Genomic DNA, 14,269 nt, shown 5'->3' on the forward strand with positions numbered 1-14,269 from the left:
GCCCTGCGTTTACTCGCCACGCGTGGAACGACTGGGGGCCAGCCACCCGCCTGCCACAGCTTTGCTTTCTCCATGTGACACGAAGCGGTTTGTCAGCTTTGGTAAAACCCCACCTTCTTTTATTTACGGCCGAGAGGTGGGTCAGATGGGCACCCACCAAATAAGCCGGCGGGATGGAGAAGGGAAGCTGGCAGGGGTATTTCTGTACTCGATTCCCAATCACAGAGGCAGTGCTCAGAGACACTTCCTAGGGACCCCACCCCACGACCACCATCAATAAAATAAAGCTGGCCACAAAAAAGAAAGAAAATTGGGTAAACGTGGGAAGATATCAGAGGCATCAGGGCAACGAATCCTAAGTATCAAACCTGAACTAGAACCAAGCGGCCCCACCCCCCAGGGAGAGACATCTGGGCACAGTGGTGACTGCGGCTCTAGACTTTCCTTACAGGAGGGACTCAGATGGCATTCACATGGCCCTTCACGGAGGACAGAACCCAAGAGTCAACTGCCATTTACAGAATGTGAGCGAAAGGGACAGTGGGCGCTGAGGCCACCAGACGCCTCCACGGTCACCACTCGGATCCGACTGTGGGAGGCGGCTGGGCACCGTCCCGGGACGGCCTTGCTCTGTTCCCACCCTGCACATTAGAGGGAGCACACTGGTGAGACGATGGCCTGAGAGGGTCCCTGCAGGGGCCACTCTGCTGAGAATGAGCCACGAAGCCACTCAGGCCTGGGCGGCTGCCCCGAGCCACAGCCCAGGGAAGCATTTCCGGGACACAGCGGGGCCCGGACACAGAAAGGCAGCTCCAAGGCCGGAGGTGTGCTGGGAGCCAGGGCAGGAGCACAGTGGGGACTGTTACAAAGACGTGAGGCCTCTGGGTCGGCGTCGCGGGGGTGCCCCTCTCTCCGTGTGCATCCCCCATCCACATCCTGTGTCGCCAACAACGCCAACCCGAGGTTCTGAGCCAGGAAACCGCGCTGGTCCCAGCATTTAACCCAGGGAAGCTGACTTCGATATAAGCTATTAGTTCAGTCCAGGGTCTACTCCTCTCTCTAAATGAGTCTCCTTGGGGAGAGCTGGGCTGGAGGAAAGCATTGCCTACCTTCCTGGGAAAATGTCCTGGGGCTGGGCTGGGGGCTCCCCTGGCCTTCTCGCTCCCTGTCTGCAGGGACTTTTTTCAGGGCGGGAGGAAGAAGCGCAACTTTGGGGGAACCGAGGCCGGGCGGAGAGTCGGGGGCGTCCTCTGTGGAGACACAAACACACGGGTCACGCTGCTCTGTGAGCCGGATCCTCCAACACGAGGGGGTTGGTCTTTCAACACGAGGGACTGGTGATTCTTAAAAGCATCGCAGAACTTTTCTAGCCAAAAACTAGTTTCATGTTTCCACTCAGCCGAGTGATGCCATCGACAAACAGTGGAGGGACAAGTCCTGCAAAGTGACGAAAGGTGACTATTTCGCAGAGAGACCCCAACAAGTTGACACCTGAAAACTGGGTGGTGAGCGAACCAAGGCTCCTGCTTCCCACACAGAGGCCGCTTGGTTTTCTTAAAATATGCAAAACGCATCTCCCGATGCCTCTACCTGCTGTCAAATCACTGCAGGAGGGAACAGGGCAGGGCCTACCCATCGCTAAGGCGTGTAAGTTTCCTCTATCATTAGATTTGCTAAACTTAGAGTCAGCAAACTGTTTCTGTAAAAGGCAAAACAGTAAACATTTTAGGCTTTGCAGATGCGATGGCCCTGTCGCCGCGACTCACCTGTCACTGAGCTCAAAGCCACCGGAGACAACAGGTGCACACCGGGTGCGGCTGTGCGGTGACACTTACGGAACAGGCCCAGGGCCACCACACCCTGTCCCGAGTCCCCAACGCGTCACAGAACACGGGGTAAAAACAGAGGAGCCTGCCCCTCCCCGGCCTGGGGCCCCACCCTCCAGCCGCAGCCTCCAAAGGCACCCCGACCTGGGGGCAGGCTCAGGGGCCTACCTGAGCCCTCCCCGTGGCCGGCAGCCCTGATGGGAGGACAGCCTGAGTCGGTGGCCTCGACGCTGGACAGAGGCGCCTTCCAGCCAGGTCGCTTTCCCAGCCTCTGTCCATTTTGTCGTAACCCCTGCAGCACCCCCCCCAGCCCAGGTTCACTGGCCCCCAGAAACACCCCGGTGCCGGCATCACCCCAACCCGCGGAGCCCCTACCAGGCCGCGAGGCGGTCCTTGGCTTCTGCGGGATGGCGGGCCGCGCCGCCAGGCTGGGCTTGGGAGATTGCAGGGAGGGCCTGGCGTTCGAGGAGCTGCGGCCCCGGAAGCCCGCGTCCACTCGGGGGGAGTCCACTTTGGAGTTCTTCTCTGGGGTCCCCGGGAGAGCCGAGTGCAGTTTAGGCCCTGAAGTAAAAATGGGAACAAAAAGCAACTTTATTTTAAAACTCACAGGGGAAAAAACTGCTGCCGGGGTCCCTGCCACTTGTCACAAGCCCTTCAGAACAGAAGCAGCAGTGGGAGCCTGGCTTCCCTGTAGCAACAAACTCCGTGGTGCTCTTCCGACCACGGATAAGTGCTCATGTGACAAGCATCACGCGGGACGACACGCAGGCCCCCGCGTGTGCACAGAGAACAGATCGTCCTGCACTGGGAGCCGTCAGACCCACCCGGGACCTGCCCCTGCGCCGGTGAAGCCACCAGCCTGTCCTACCTGCCCCACCTCCATCCAGCTGCTCTGTGCTCCCGGCCAGGCTGGGTGGCTCCTGGGAGGCGGCATCATTTCCAAGCTTCTGAAAAATTCAAGAAGCCCCCCCCCCCAAAAGTGCATATTTATTTAAAGTGTAGAAAAAAAACACACAACATAGTACATGACCAAAAAACAATGGCTCTTTCACCCAGCTGTGGTGATGATGGCGTCTGACTGTGTCCCTGAGGCTCAGCACCACGCTCTGGGGCGTGTTCTGTCCTGTGTTCACAGTCAGGGCTGGGCCCAGGGCCTGGCCAGTCCCTGGGATACGCCCCATAGGTGGCAGGTACGTGGTCCGGGGAGGCCACTGGCCCTGGCGATGCTCCGTTTCCCTGCTGAACTGCCATGTGGACCGACACTGGACCTGCTCACGTTCGGTTCCAAACGTCAAGTTTTAGAAGAAGCCCAACATGTCCCAGGTGACTGGGGACAGGTGAAAGGGGCCCGGAGCAGGCAGGGCTTCCACGCCGTGGAGGCAGCGCCCAAGGGCCCGGGTGTGGTGTGTCAGAGGCCAACACAGATAAGCCGGCCAGAATCCATTAAACCAAACCCCACAGGCCACACGGAAGATCTCTGATGGCAGAGACGGGGAAGGTCAATGCCGCAGACTCGGCGCAGCACCTGTGATGGGCGAAGCCTGTCCCCGAGGCCACGCAGCCACCCGGTGGCCCCAGAAGGAAAGGCGTGGCCTCTACGCCGTGGGTGCCTGTCACGCTCCCGTCTCAGCAGGTAGCATGTGCGGAACCTTCACCTCTCGGCTCTTTTTCTTTAAATACTTACATTAAAAGTGAGCAGTGTAAAGAGCATCGCTCGAGGGGAACGTGAAGACGACATACATATACTTTTATCAACAGTATGTTCCTGGCCGATGCCCACGGTGCACACTCCTGGGATTTCAGGGGACAATGTCATAAAGCGAATTTTTCAAAAGCACCCTTTTATTATTTGTTGTCCTAATAGAGCAGCGATTTTCAACCTTTTTCATCTCACGGCACATCAACTAACTACTAAAATTCCGCGGCAGACACAAAAATATATTTTTTGCTCATCTGACAAAAACAACAAAAACCCAGGTAAAATTTTAATTCATTCACACTGGACGGCTATTGTTGTGTTGGCTGTCGTCACTTTTTATTTGCCAACTAAGTAGCCAGGTACTGCATGTTTTAAAATCTTTAAAATTCTCAGGGCGCAGAGATGAAAAATCACTACTAGAGTATCCCTGACTGGTTCGAATTTTAAATACTAAGGGTTTTTATTCTTGTTACTTTAAACAGACACTAGATGGTGCTACGAGACCACTGGTGTGAACCTCAAACACATAATACTTTAAACCCCAAGAATTTGGTCGCTTGGAGCCTATTTATACACCAAACCCAAAGCGCTGGAAAAAGCCTGGAGCACATCTCATCTTGCGACCAAGGGCAGCTGCTCTTCAGTGGAAACAGTGACCAAACAAACAGCTCACTGGTGGAAACAGTGAGCTCGGTGTCAAAGAAATTCCATAAAACATGAAAATTTAAACACCTCCTCGGGCGTCATTTAAACATTTCCACCAATGACGTGGTCACAGTATTTACTCAGAACCCTGACCAGTGAAGGCCGCCTCCTGCCTCCTGGTTGAACTAGCAGATGGGGCCCTACGGTCCCCCTCAACTCCTCCGTAGGATGCGCGGGTAGGAGGGACCGTAACCCTGGCATAGAGCTCGCCGTTTCCTTTCTGAAAACCAAGTGTGGGTTGGGGTGAATGGTTTAATCTGCCCCTCCACATAAAGTAGGGGTGCGGTCTTCCTTTCTTTGGAGAACCCAGTTCCACAAACTTCAAAGAGCCCAGGGCAATCCACAGAAACCACGGCCTGGGTTAAACGTGGCACGTGGCTCTCAGTGACCATGACAAGGGCTCAGCCCTTCAAGGAGCTGCAGGAGGAAACAGGCAACTGGGGGGGGCACAACTTATATTTTAAAAAGCGGTTCAGAGAATAAATTATGCATTGAGTGAGATTTAGGGGACTCAGCAATGATTAACTATGAGGTTTTTCTTCTCAGCAACAGACATCATGTCCGTGGTCAAGTATTCAGTGAACTCTAATGGGACACCTTGACTTTTTTCTTTTGACTTTTACATTTGGAATATACCCAGGAGTTTTTAGGTTTGGAAAAAGGGAATAAATTATGACATAAGTCTACGATTCTATAATTAGGCTCTGGTTTGAGTATTTGTATCTGCCTGTCAGTTCAGGTGCCACAGGGATTCAACGCTCAGTCTTTCCCCGATTTGAGGGGCACCAGCCGTCACGTCACGTGCTCCTGGTGACAGGTACAGGAACCCCCCGGGCAGGTACCACCCACGACCGACCTGGGACACGGCGGCTCTCGGGAAGGAGTTTTTAGGGAAAAGTATTTGGTTTTTTGGATTTTTACTTAACCAACAGGCTACTTTCTGAACCTCTCTCACCGTGGGGGCAAAACCCAAACACAGCAGGTCCGCAGGGCCCTTACCTTGTGCGCACAGGCCGCCCGGCGCTCCTGCTTGGCTTTCATCTCGGCCATCAGACTGCTGCCCATCACCTGGACCCCGTACCTCCGGCCCCCCGGCGGGCTGCCCCTGCCGTCACCGGGCTCCGGCCTCCCCACGTCTTCCCCGTGACCCTCCTCGAGGGGCTCGGGCGTTTTTATCTCCTCCGTCCGTTCCGAGTTGCCGTTGTGCTCGGCCGGCCTCGAGTCCCTCCTGGGTGTGTCCACGGCCGGACTTCTGACCACCCCTTTCGGTGAGGACGGTTCCTCTGCCATCAGGACCGTGGGCGGCCGCTCAGATCTCGACCGGGATTTGATCAGATTGAGGAAGCCGCTCCGCCGAGATTCTCTCTTCTTCTTTTCATCGCCGCCTTCACCGAGGTCCTGGGACTCCGGGCCTCTTGCTGACGATCTCCTGTGACTCAAAAGAAGGAATCCTGCTGGTTTTACTGTAATTCAAGGTCCAGCAAGAATCAGTTAGAACAGCCCTAGCCGGTGTGCCCAGTGGTTACAGCACCACCTGAGGTTCGAGGCCCGTCAGGGCGCGTGCCCAGGTCGCAGGCTCCGTGCCCAGCAGGGGGCGTGCGGGAGGCAGCCAGTCGATGACTCTCTTTCATCTGTTTCTATCTCGCTCTCCCTCTGAAATTAATATAAACATTTTTTTAAAAACACTCGACATTGACAGAACAATCATGACGTGACTGACTAACGGGGAAAGGGGCGCGTGAGCGTCTGCCAGTGTGCGCTTGGCGGGCGCAGAGTAATAGTAACTAAGCGATTATCCTCCGTAGTGAGAAGTCACTAATTATAGTTACCATCCAAAGCTGAAAAACAGGAAATTGCAAGTTATTAAGGAATTTGGAAGCAAAATAAAAAAATAAACAGCTAAAGGAATAGGAATTAACTGCTTCTGGGGAACATGGAAAAAATAAGCCTTGGAGAACATCTGACATTTTAAATTACGAGCAGGTAAGACTTTGATTTTCAAACTTCTCTCACTCAGCTTCGGGGCTGTACCTAAGCCCAGCCCTTTGCATATCAAAGTGACAATCTGTTTTTATAGAAGAAAAAAAAACGAAACAGGTCCCTTCCAGTGGACTCCCCCACCACACGATGAAAACTGACGTGTCCAGTTCTCCCTGTGCTGGAACCTAACGAATCCTCCCGGGGCAGCGGGTTTTACACCTGACGAAACTTCCCACCTCTCGTTCTGGGCCATCAGCCAGCCGCCTGCAGGTGCGGAAGTCACACCTGGGCAGGCGCAAGCGCTCACGGGACGCCGATCAGACGCACACCGACGTCCCCGCCAACCAGACGCCCGTTTCTAGAGTTCAGGGGGAGCGCCCATGGGGCACCCGTGGTTCCCGCGGACACGGGCCGAGAGCATCCTCACTCGTTCGTCCCTCAGGGACAGACAGCAGGCGACGTATTATGGGCTGTGTCACAGACACGGGGTTACAATGAAAAAGACCCGGGAGCCGCTTCTAAAGGGCAATCTTTGGAAAAATTAATTTTCAAACATAAAAACACAGAGCAGCTTCTACGGGAGAAAAGGTTCGAGGGACGTCCCCTTGTCCCGTGTGCGGGGTACTGCTTCCGTCTCTGGCCCTGGGAATCCAATCATCCCCCCCGGAGCCGAGAAAAAGAACAAGCCGAGCTCCCCGGGGACTGTGTGAGCTCCAGACAGGAGAAAGCTGGAGTCGGCTTTAGAGACACGGCAATTAACTCGGGGGCAAGGGGAGCAGCCAAGGCAGAGCTTCAGAGAAAAAATGACACTTCAGGCGGTTCCTGAAGGACAGGAGAACAGGTTCCTCCAAGGATGGTGAGCCAAGCTCAGGCCAGCGTCAAAGACAAATAACAGCGTCCTAAAGCCCACAGCGCTTGGCCCGCTGTGCTGTCGTGGGTTCGTGGGTGTAAACTCTCCCCGCCATCCTGCTGCGGCGAGATAAGGCACCGCGATCTCCAGGACGGCGGGCTCCTCCCCCCACCCACCTGCCCGCCGCGGCTCATCACGTGGTTTAAATCCCTTCCCGAACCCCGCGTCTCAAGGTGAAGAGTCCCTGACACAAATCCAAGCTGACCGTGTGTGTGTCTGAGGATGGACCTGCCTCTGGCTGGGGATTTGAAAACCTGGTACAAATCATCATAAAGCCTAGTGGCTGCCTTGGCCAGTGTGGCTCAGTGGTTAGAGCGTCGCCCGTCCACGAAAGGGGGTCATGGGTTCGATCCCGGCGAGAGTGGGAGGCAACCAGTCAGTGTGTCTCTCTCACATCGATGTTTCTCTGTCTCTCTCTCCTTCCCACTCTATCTAAAATCAATGGAAAAATACCCTCAGGTAAGGATTAAAAAAAAAAGACTGGAGTGTTTTAAGGTAAATGACTTAATGAAAGTACCACTGAATCCTCTAAGAAAACCGCACTTAGTGCCAAGAGCGCGCAGATGGGCGTGTTCGAGGCCAAGGCCGCCACCTCTCTGCTGGCTGGGTTGTCCTCCCAACAGTGTCTCCGGCTGTGCTTCCACCTGGGACCTGCGGCCCACGCATGTGTCAGGCTACGAACAGGGAGCGTTTAGAAATAGTGGCATCAGCTGTCCACGCTCACTGCCCTGTAACAGTCGCCCGGGCGAAGGAGAGAATGCCCTGGGAAAACACTCTGGGAGGCTCCACGGTCCAGCACAGCCCTGCAGGGCTATTCACCCAGGACGCTGGGTCCACCTGCAGACGCTCAGTCGGCGGGTCTGGGGCGAGGACGGGAATCTGCGTCTCTAACACGTTCCCAGTCGATAACCACACTGCTGGCCTAAGGGTCATATTTTGCAAACCATCAGAACAGTAAATTCCATCAAAAAATATACTGTGTATGAAATAAACAAGCCTTGGTCTACACAGTTCAATTGTGACTGCTCGTAATTTACATGCAAATTAAACAGCATCATTGGTCACGACTCTGAACTCACATCCTGGTCACCTTCTTGGTGAAGAATTCATCCACCCCTTCGTCCACTCTCCCCATGAGGCCGTTCTGCTCGCCGTCCTGGGCGACCACGGTCACAGCACAGACCTGCAAACCGAATAGGTCACGGACATTCAGCTAAATCAGCGGACAGCTGTCAGGTTCAAGGCTCTGTGACCAGGGCCACGGGAACCACTGACTGGTCCACTGGAACTAAAGTCACATGTACAACTGTGACGGGGGTGGGGGCACAGGTTAGACGGCACCACGCTGCAGGGGTGGCTGGGATGAAAGTGTGCCGACCCGGGCCACGGAATCGTGGCTCAGGAAGGACGGAGCCTTCTGTGCCGAGACTGCCCAGGCTATCAGGCGAGAGGACACGTCCACAGGACCAGGTCAGGGGTGGACACCTGGGCAGTTCCGGGTGGGCAGGCCCAGAATGCAGAATTTGGAGCAGGGACAGAAGTCAGACAACTTTTTCAAGGAGTCTTTCTTAAGGAGAGAAGACACAAGAGCCAGAGACACAGAGTAAACGTGCTCCCAACACAAGCAATTCCATCCCCTCCTGCAGGGGGTGGCAGGGGGGTGGCAGGGAGCTGTCACCATGCCGCTCAGGTCCACGTCGCCCCCCACTCAGGTCCACGTCGCCCCCCACTCAGGTCCACGTCGCCCCCCACTCAGGTCCACGTCACCCACCACTCAGGTCCACGTCGCCCACCACTCAGGTCCACGTCGCCCACCACTCAGGTCCACGTCGCCCACCGCTCAGGTCCACGTCGCCCACCGCTCAGGTCCACGTCGCCCACCGCTCAGGTCCACGTCGCCCACCGCTCAGGTCCACGTCGCCCACCGCTCAGGTCCACGTCGCCCACCGCTCAGGTCCACGTCGCCCACCGCTCAGGTCCACGTCGCCCCCCGCTCAGGTCCACGTCGCCCCCCGCTCAGGTCCACGTCGCCCCCCGCTCAGGTCCACGTCGCCCCCCGCTCAGGTCCACGTCGCCCCCCGCTCAGGTCCACGTCGCCCACCACTCAGGTCCACGTCGCCCACCACTCAGGTCCACGTCGCCCCCCACTCAGGTCCACGTCACCCACCACTCAAGTCCATATCACCCCACTCAGATCCAAGCAAAGGCACCAGAGCAGGTCGGCACATGTTCACAACCTAAAGTCAGATGCCAACATTTCCTAATCACAAATAAATTCTTGGCTAGTCATTTTCTATCTTTTACACTCACACACTATAAAACTGTACAGAGGTGGCCTGTTTTTCTCACCCACGTGAGTAGTATTTCTCTAGGGCCTTCCAAGGACAACCCTGTCCTGAGAGTTGGAAACTAGTGTTGTCTTTTCCAAAATTGTTGAGCGCCAAGTGAAGCTATTCTGCACGAATGTCGCGAGCCCAGGGTCTGCGCTCTTTAACCAAGCCCCCCCTCCGGCAGGGCTCCCCTGGTGCAGGCCCCCCGAGCCCCGCCACCTACCGCCGCCTGGGTGGGCCTCTGCTTCTTGTTGCGCCGTGGCCTCAGCTTGGTGAAATGCTCCAGCTTCCTCCCCTCCTCGGACGGCAGCTCGGAGATGAAGCCCGAGCTCCGCTTCTCTGCCCGGCCGGATGGGAAAGGCGGGTCTTCAATGTGGATGGGCACCTCCTCCAGGGCCTTGTCCAGATCAAACTCCATTTCTGCAGGAAGCAAAGTCCAGACCCACGCCCACTGCTCAGAGACGGAGAGAAATTCCTGACGGTGACAAGAGTCTAGCAGGGGGCAGCGAACAGCCACTCGCCGATCACCTGACCACCGCCTGCACGTCAGGGAGCCCCCGAGAAGCACCCCTGCGGGTGCCAGGCCAGGGCCAGGAGGGTCAGGCACTCACCGAAGGCCCTGGACACCGGCCGCAGCATCCGGCTGTGGATGGTCTTCCTTTTGGACTTAGGGGTCATCTAGCAACAAAACACGGAAAGCGCCGAGTCAGGTGTCTGCACAAACCACCCTTCACACTGCAGCAGCACCGGGGACCCTGCTCAAGCTCAGGGTCGTCTCACTTCCGAGGACGGTCTGTGCTGTCGGACAGCGGACTGAACGGACCAGACCCAAGCGTCTCTAAACGCTCCGTTTCCTCGGACGCGGCAGCCGGCAGCTCCTCTCCCCGCAGCCCTAACCAGTCACGTCCTGGTGACGGGAGCGAGCTCTGAGCTGCACGTGAAGGTGTCTAAGTGGGTGGAAAGACTACGATGGAGAAACTAAAATCAGCCCCTGAAAACCGGACGCAGTGATCCCCTGTGTTATCGCAGCAGCAGCGGGGGCACCTGTCCCGCCAGCCCCCGAGGCAGCGTGTCTGGTTTTTCCCATCCCCACCGCCCAGGTTCCCATCTTTACACCGGGGGCTCGGGCCGCCCAGGATTCAGAAGCTGTATCTGCCCTCACGTCTCAGACAGACGCCCTTGGTCCTGCTGGTCCTTTAAGAGACGAGACCAAAACCCAAATCACGGCCAGAGTGTCAAGGGAGTTTCTCTAACGTGGGTGTCGGCTGTCGATTAAGCAAAGCTGGCCCTAAGGTCGGCAGTCGTCTCTGCCTCCGGAGGGTGAACTTTCTCGGTCCTCTCCCCCGGCGTCGGTCTGTCCGCGCCTACGTGGTTCCCGTCAGAGAAATCACGCCGTGCCCGTCCCTGAGAGGTCGGCACAGAAGCTGGAGAGTCGCACCAAACATCTCACGGACCCATTCGTGGTCAACCCCCAACCACGGCTTCAGGCCACGACAGACGTCCTTTATCTTTAAAAGCGCATTCTCTCAGTAATAAGTAGTCATTTTCAATTAACATCCTCAGGACTAGGAGGAACAATGTATTAAATCTTTAAAACACGTAACTACAGAAGGAAACCCCCTAAAGACAGGCTCCTTCCTCCTCCTGGCGTCACGGGCGGGGGACAGACGGCGACACTGGCCACGTGGCCTGCTCCCCGGGAGCCAGGGCAGCACGGGAATCTCACCCGCCTGACCCAGTTTTCATACCGGATTTAAAACCATCCTCACGCCGCTCACGGGCGACATGCCTATTTTTACCGCAAGGTGATGACTAACGCTGGAGCCTGACGAACAACACGCTTCTTCCCTGTTAGGTTCACTTTCAGCGTGCACTTCCCAGACAGGCTGATTTAAAAAGCAAAACAAAACGAGAGCAAGACTGTTTCCCCACAAGGACAGGATGGAGGCATTTCCTTCTTCACGTGACCAAGTCTGCACGAAGAACAGCAAACAGCCCTCACTCCACGCTCAGGGGGCCCAGTTACTTTCCTTCCCCCCCCCCCCCCCCCGAGGTTAACGAAACGAAACAAAACAAAACAAAACAAAACGTTGGTTAAGAAAAAAAACACAGTTGCAAGCAGATTAGCAACACTGTTGCAACGTGAGCAGTGAGGCTGACGCCGATTCCGTCACCCAGGAAAACAAGGGGACGGAGCTGGACGTCTCGGGGAGCGCGTCTCTTTTTTCCTCACTTGGCTGCCGTCGGGAGGCCCCCCCCAGCGGTTAAACCCTCCTCCACCAGCACCCGCTTGCTCTCGGGCACACGGCCGGGTGTCCCGCATTCATCGCCGTTCTGGGCAGCTGAACCGCCTCGGGGAACCCAGTCGTCTGTCCGTCGCCGCCTGCTCTGTCGGGGCCCCGGGTGCCTGACGACAGGACGGGTCCTGGGCGGCAGCCAGGCAGCCAGCGCGGAAGCAAGGGGGCCGGAGAGCGGAAACGGGGGGCGGGGGCTCGGATACTCACACTTGTGCAGCAGAGGGTCTCCATGCAGCAGGAAGAAAGGGAAAGAGTGTGAATGGGACAGAAGCAGCAGCAATGTCACCGACGGAGGGGGAGGCACGTTCGCGGGCGGGCAGGGCGGCCAGGGCGTCCTCGGGGCCGAGCAGCGAGGCAGGAGGGCGGCCAAGCAGGCGAGTCCAGGCTTTTCACGGGCGGCACAGGGACATTGCGGAGCCTCGGCGATGCCACCTCTTGCTACGTGTAAGCAAAGTGCCATCGGCCGGCCCAACGGGACGGAGCCAGTGTCTGCTCGAGGCACCCGGTGGACAGACGCTGGGTGGACGGCAGTAACCCCAGGGGGCTCCGGTCCTGGCAGGACTGGCCGGGTCACAGCGGGGGGGGGGGTATCCACGGCGGGAAAGTGTCCCCACCGGGGTCCTTTACGTTATTCTATGCTCCCTGCTGCTTTTTGACGGAGCTTCGAATCCCCTCAGTCGTCAAAGCCTTTTGGGAAAGGATGGGGGGCCCTGCCCTGCCCGGTCGCCTGCCTACCTAAGACACCTGGTACCTCAGCGGGAGTTTGCATCTCCCACTAAAGCTCTAACGCGGTAAATAATGTTGGCCCTTAGCGGCTGTTAGCTGCTTAATATTCTGAAAACGTATCCAGGGCTCCTCAGTCTGAGTGGAAACAGTTGGGCCTATTCAGAGGCAGGTAAGGCACCCCCATAAACACCAGCACCCCGAAGACACCAGCGCCGTCACCCGTATCACCACCGGCACGCCTTGCTCATCAGAAAGGCCTCTGTCAGCAACATCCCTGAAGTCTCAGCCTCGATTTCTAATTTCATACTTTATTTGGTAACTTCCTTCAAATAGGCCTCATTTTATGATCCATTAAATTAAATTGGAAACAGCCTTGCTGAATGAAAGGAGGAAAAGTTAAAGTATATTTTCAAAAATCCTTGAACTGTGTGAAATACCGACTGGGGCCCGTGTTAGCGCATCTCCCCAGCCACGTCCTAAAGCTGTGACCAGACGCAAGCACGGGGCAGGCACAGCTCGGGTTAGTTCTCAGGCAGCTCTCGTCTCCCCTTCTCCTTCCAAAGGTTAGTTCAACGAGACCGGGGCTCCTCCCGATTATCCGAGTAACGACCATTCTAAGTACAGGTGACGAATTAACTATTTGGGGATAACTGATCCTTAGAATGCGAACAAGTCCTTCAGCCCCCCAAGGGCCGATGACAAACCAAAGCCGGAAGGTGGGTGGGAAACGCCGACGTCCTGGGAGCACCTGCCTGCAGCGGAGCGCAGAGCGCCCACGACACGGCAGACGCCGGGGACACACACGCCGGACACGGAGGCACGTGTGCTGAAGTGATAAGATGCGCACGGGAGGGCTAATTAATCACTGTCGTCAACCAAGTAACACACAGGGAGGCATGTTCCAGGCCAGCCGACCGCGGGCGCACTCGCCCGAACAGCTGGAGAACAGCTGGACCTGTCGCATTTCTGACACGGTTTGCCCCACAGTGTTAAGAATGACACAGGCTCCTGTTACGGGCGGACAGCACGCACGCCCCTCCCTTGTGTTTCTGTTCATACATTAATTTTATAGGAAAATAACATCAGATCCGTGCCAGACCCTTGGTTTTGGGAGTCAAAAACAGAAACCATCCCTTAACAACGCTCATCTCGAAACTACGGCCACCCCAGGCTGAAGTAGAAACATTTGGGTACATAAGCATCCAAAACCCCATCTCACCAGCACCTTCTCAGATTATAAGGAATTACTGAAAAATGAATATTTCAGTAAAACACAAAAACACTGAATAGAAATGAAGACATTTGAACACAAAAGCACATGCAACCGTGTTGGTGGCAAAGTGAGGAGGAGCTGCACTGAGAACGAGATTTTAAAAAGTGAAATAAAGGCTGAAAACTGTCATCAGAGAAAAAAAAGTGTCTGTGGTCTGAATACTCTAGTCACACGGCCAGATGGAGGCGCCACTGAGATGCAGAAAATAAAGAATCAAGATCTCCTGCCTCTGAGCGCGAGCGAGCGCCACCCGGTCACCTGCGTCCCATCTCCCAACGCACATCGCCCGGGAAGGAAACAAAACAACTAAGAAACGCAAACTTAAGAGTATAACCAAACTGTACAAGCATCAGAAAGAGAGAAACTGTAGGACCAGGAGGGAGAGAGTCGCCTTACACACTTCACTCGGGGAAAAGTCCTTCCCCACGGTTCTAACGGCGGCTTCATTTAAAGGAAGTTTTACAAAATAGAAATTAGAAGTTCGGCAGCGGCCTTGGTGGGAACCTGAACATTAGGTTTCGTC

At 55.9% G+C, this 14,269-nt stretch overlaps 1 protein-coding gene across 3 annotated transcripts in view; it reads right to left on the reverse strand.

The window, feature by feature from the left end:
• CARMIL1 (capping protein regulator and myosin 1 linker 1) overlaps positions 1–14,269 on the reverse strand; it is an 81,734-nt gene that overhangs the window by 5,419 nt on the left and 62,046 nt on the right. For 2 of the 3 annotated variants that reach the window (XM_081121472.1, XM_081121471.1), the window contains exons 30-36: positions 10,062–10,128; positions 9,674–9,870; positions 8,200–8,303; positions 5,230–5,659; positions 2,695–2,773; positions 2,202–2,387; positions 1,110–1,250 (exon numbers count right to left, since the gene is read on the reverse strand). In XM_081121472.1, the coding sequence (XP_080977598.1) occupies positions 1,110–1,250; positions 2,202–2,387; positions 2,695–2,773; positions 5,230–5,659; positions 8,200–8,303; positions 9,674–9,870; positions 10,062–10,128 (1,204 nt within the window). The remainder of the gene's footprint in view (positions 1–1,109; positions 1,251–2,201; positions 2,388–2,694; positions 2,774–5,229; positions 5,660–8,199; positions 8,304–9,673; positions 9,871–10,061; positions 10,129–14,269) is intronic. The other variant, XM_081121473.1, reaches the window with a different exon arrangement.

Source organism: Miniopterus schreibersii (assembly GCF_964146895.1).
Source record: "Miniopterus schreibersii genome assembly, chromosome: 19".
Taxonomy (NCBI): domain Eukaryota; kingdom Metazoa; phylum Chordata; class Mammalia; order Chiroptera; family Miniopteridae; genus Miniopterus; species Miniopterus schreibersii.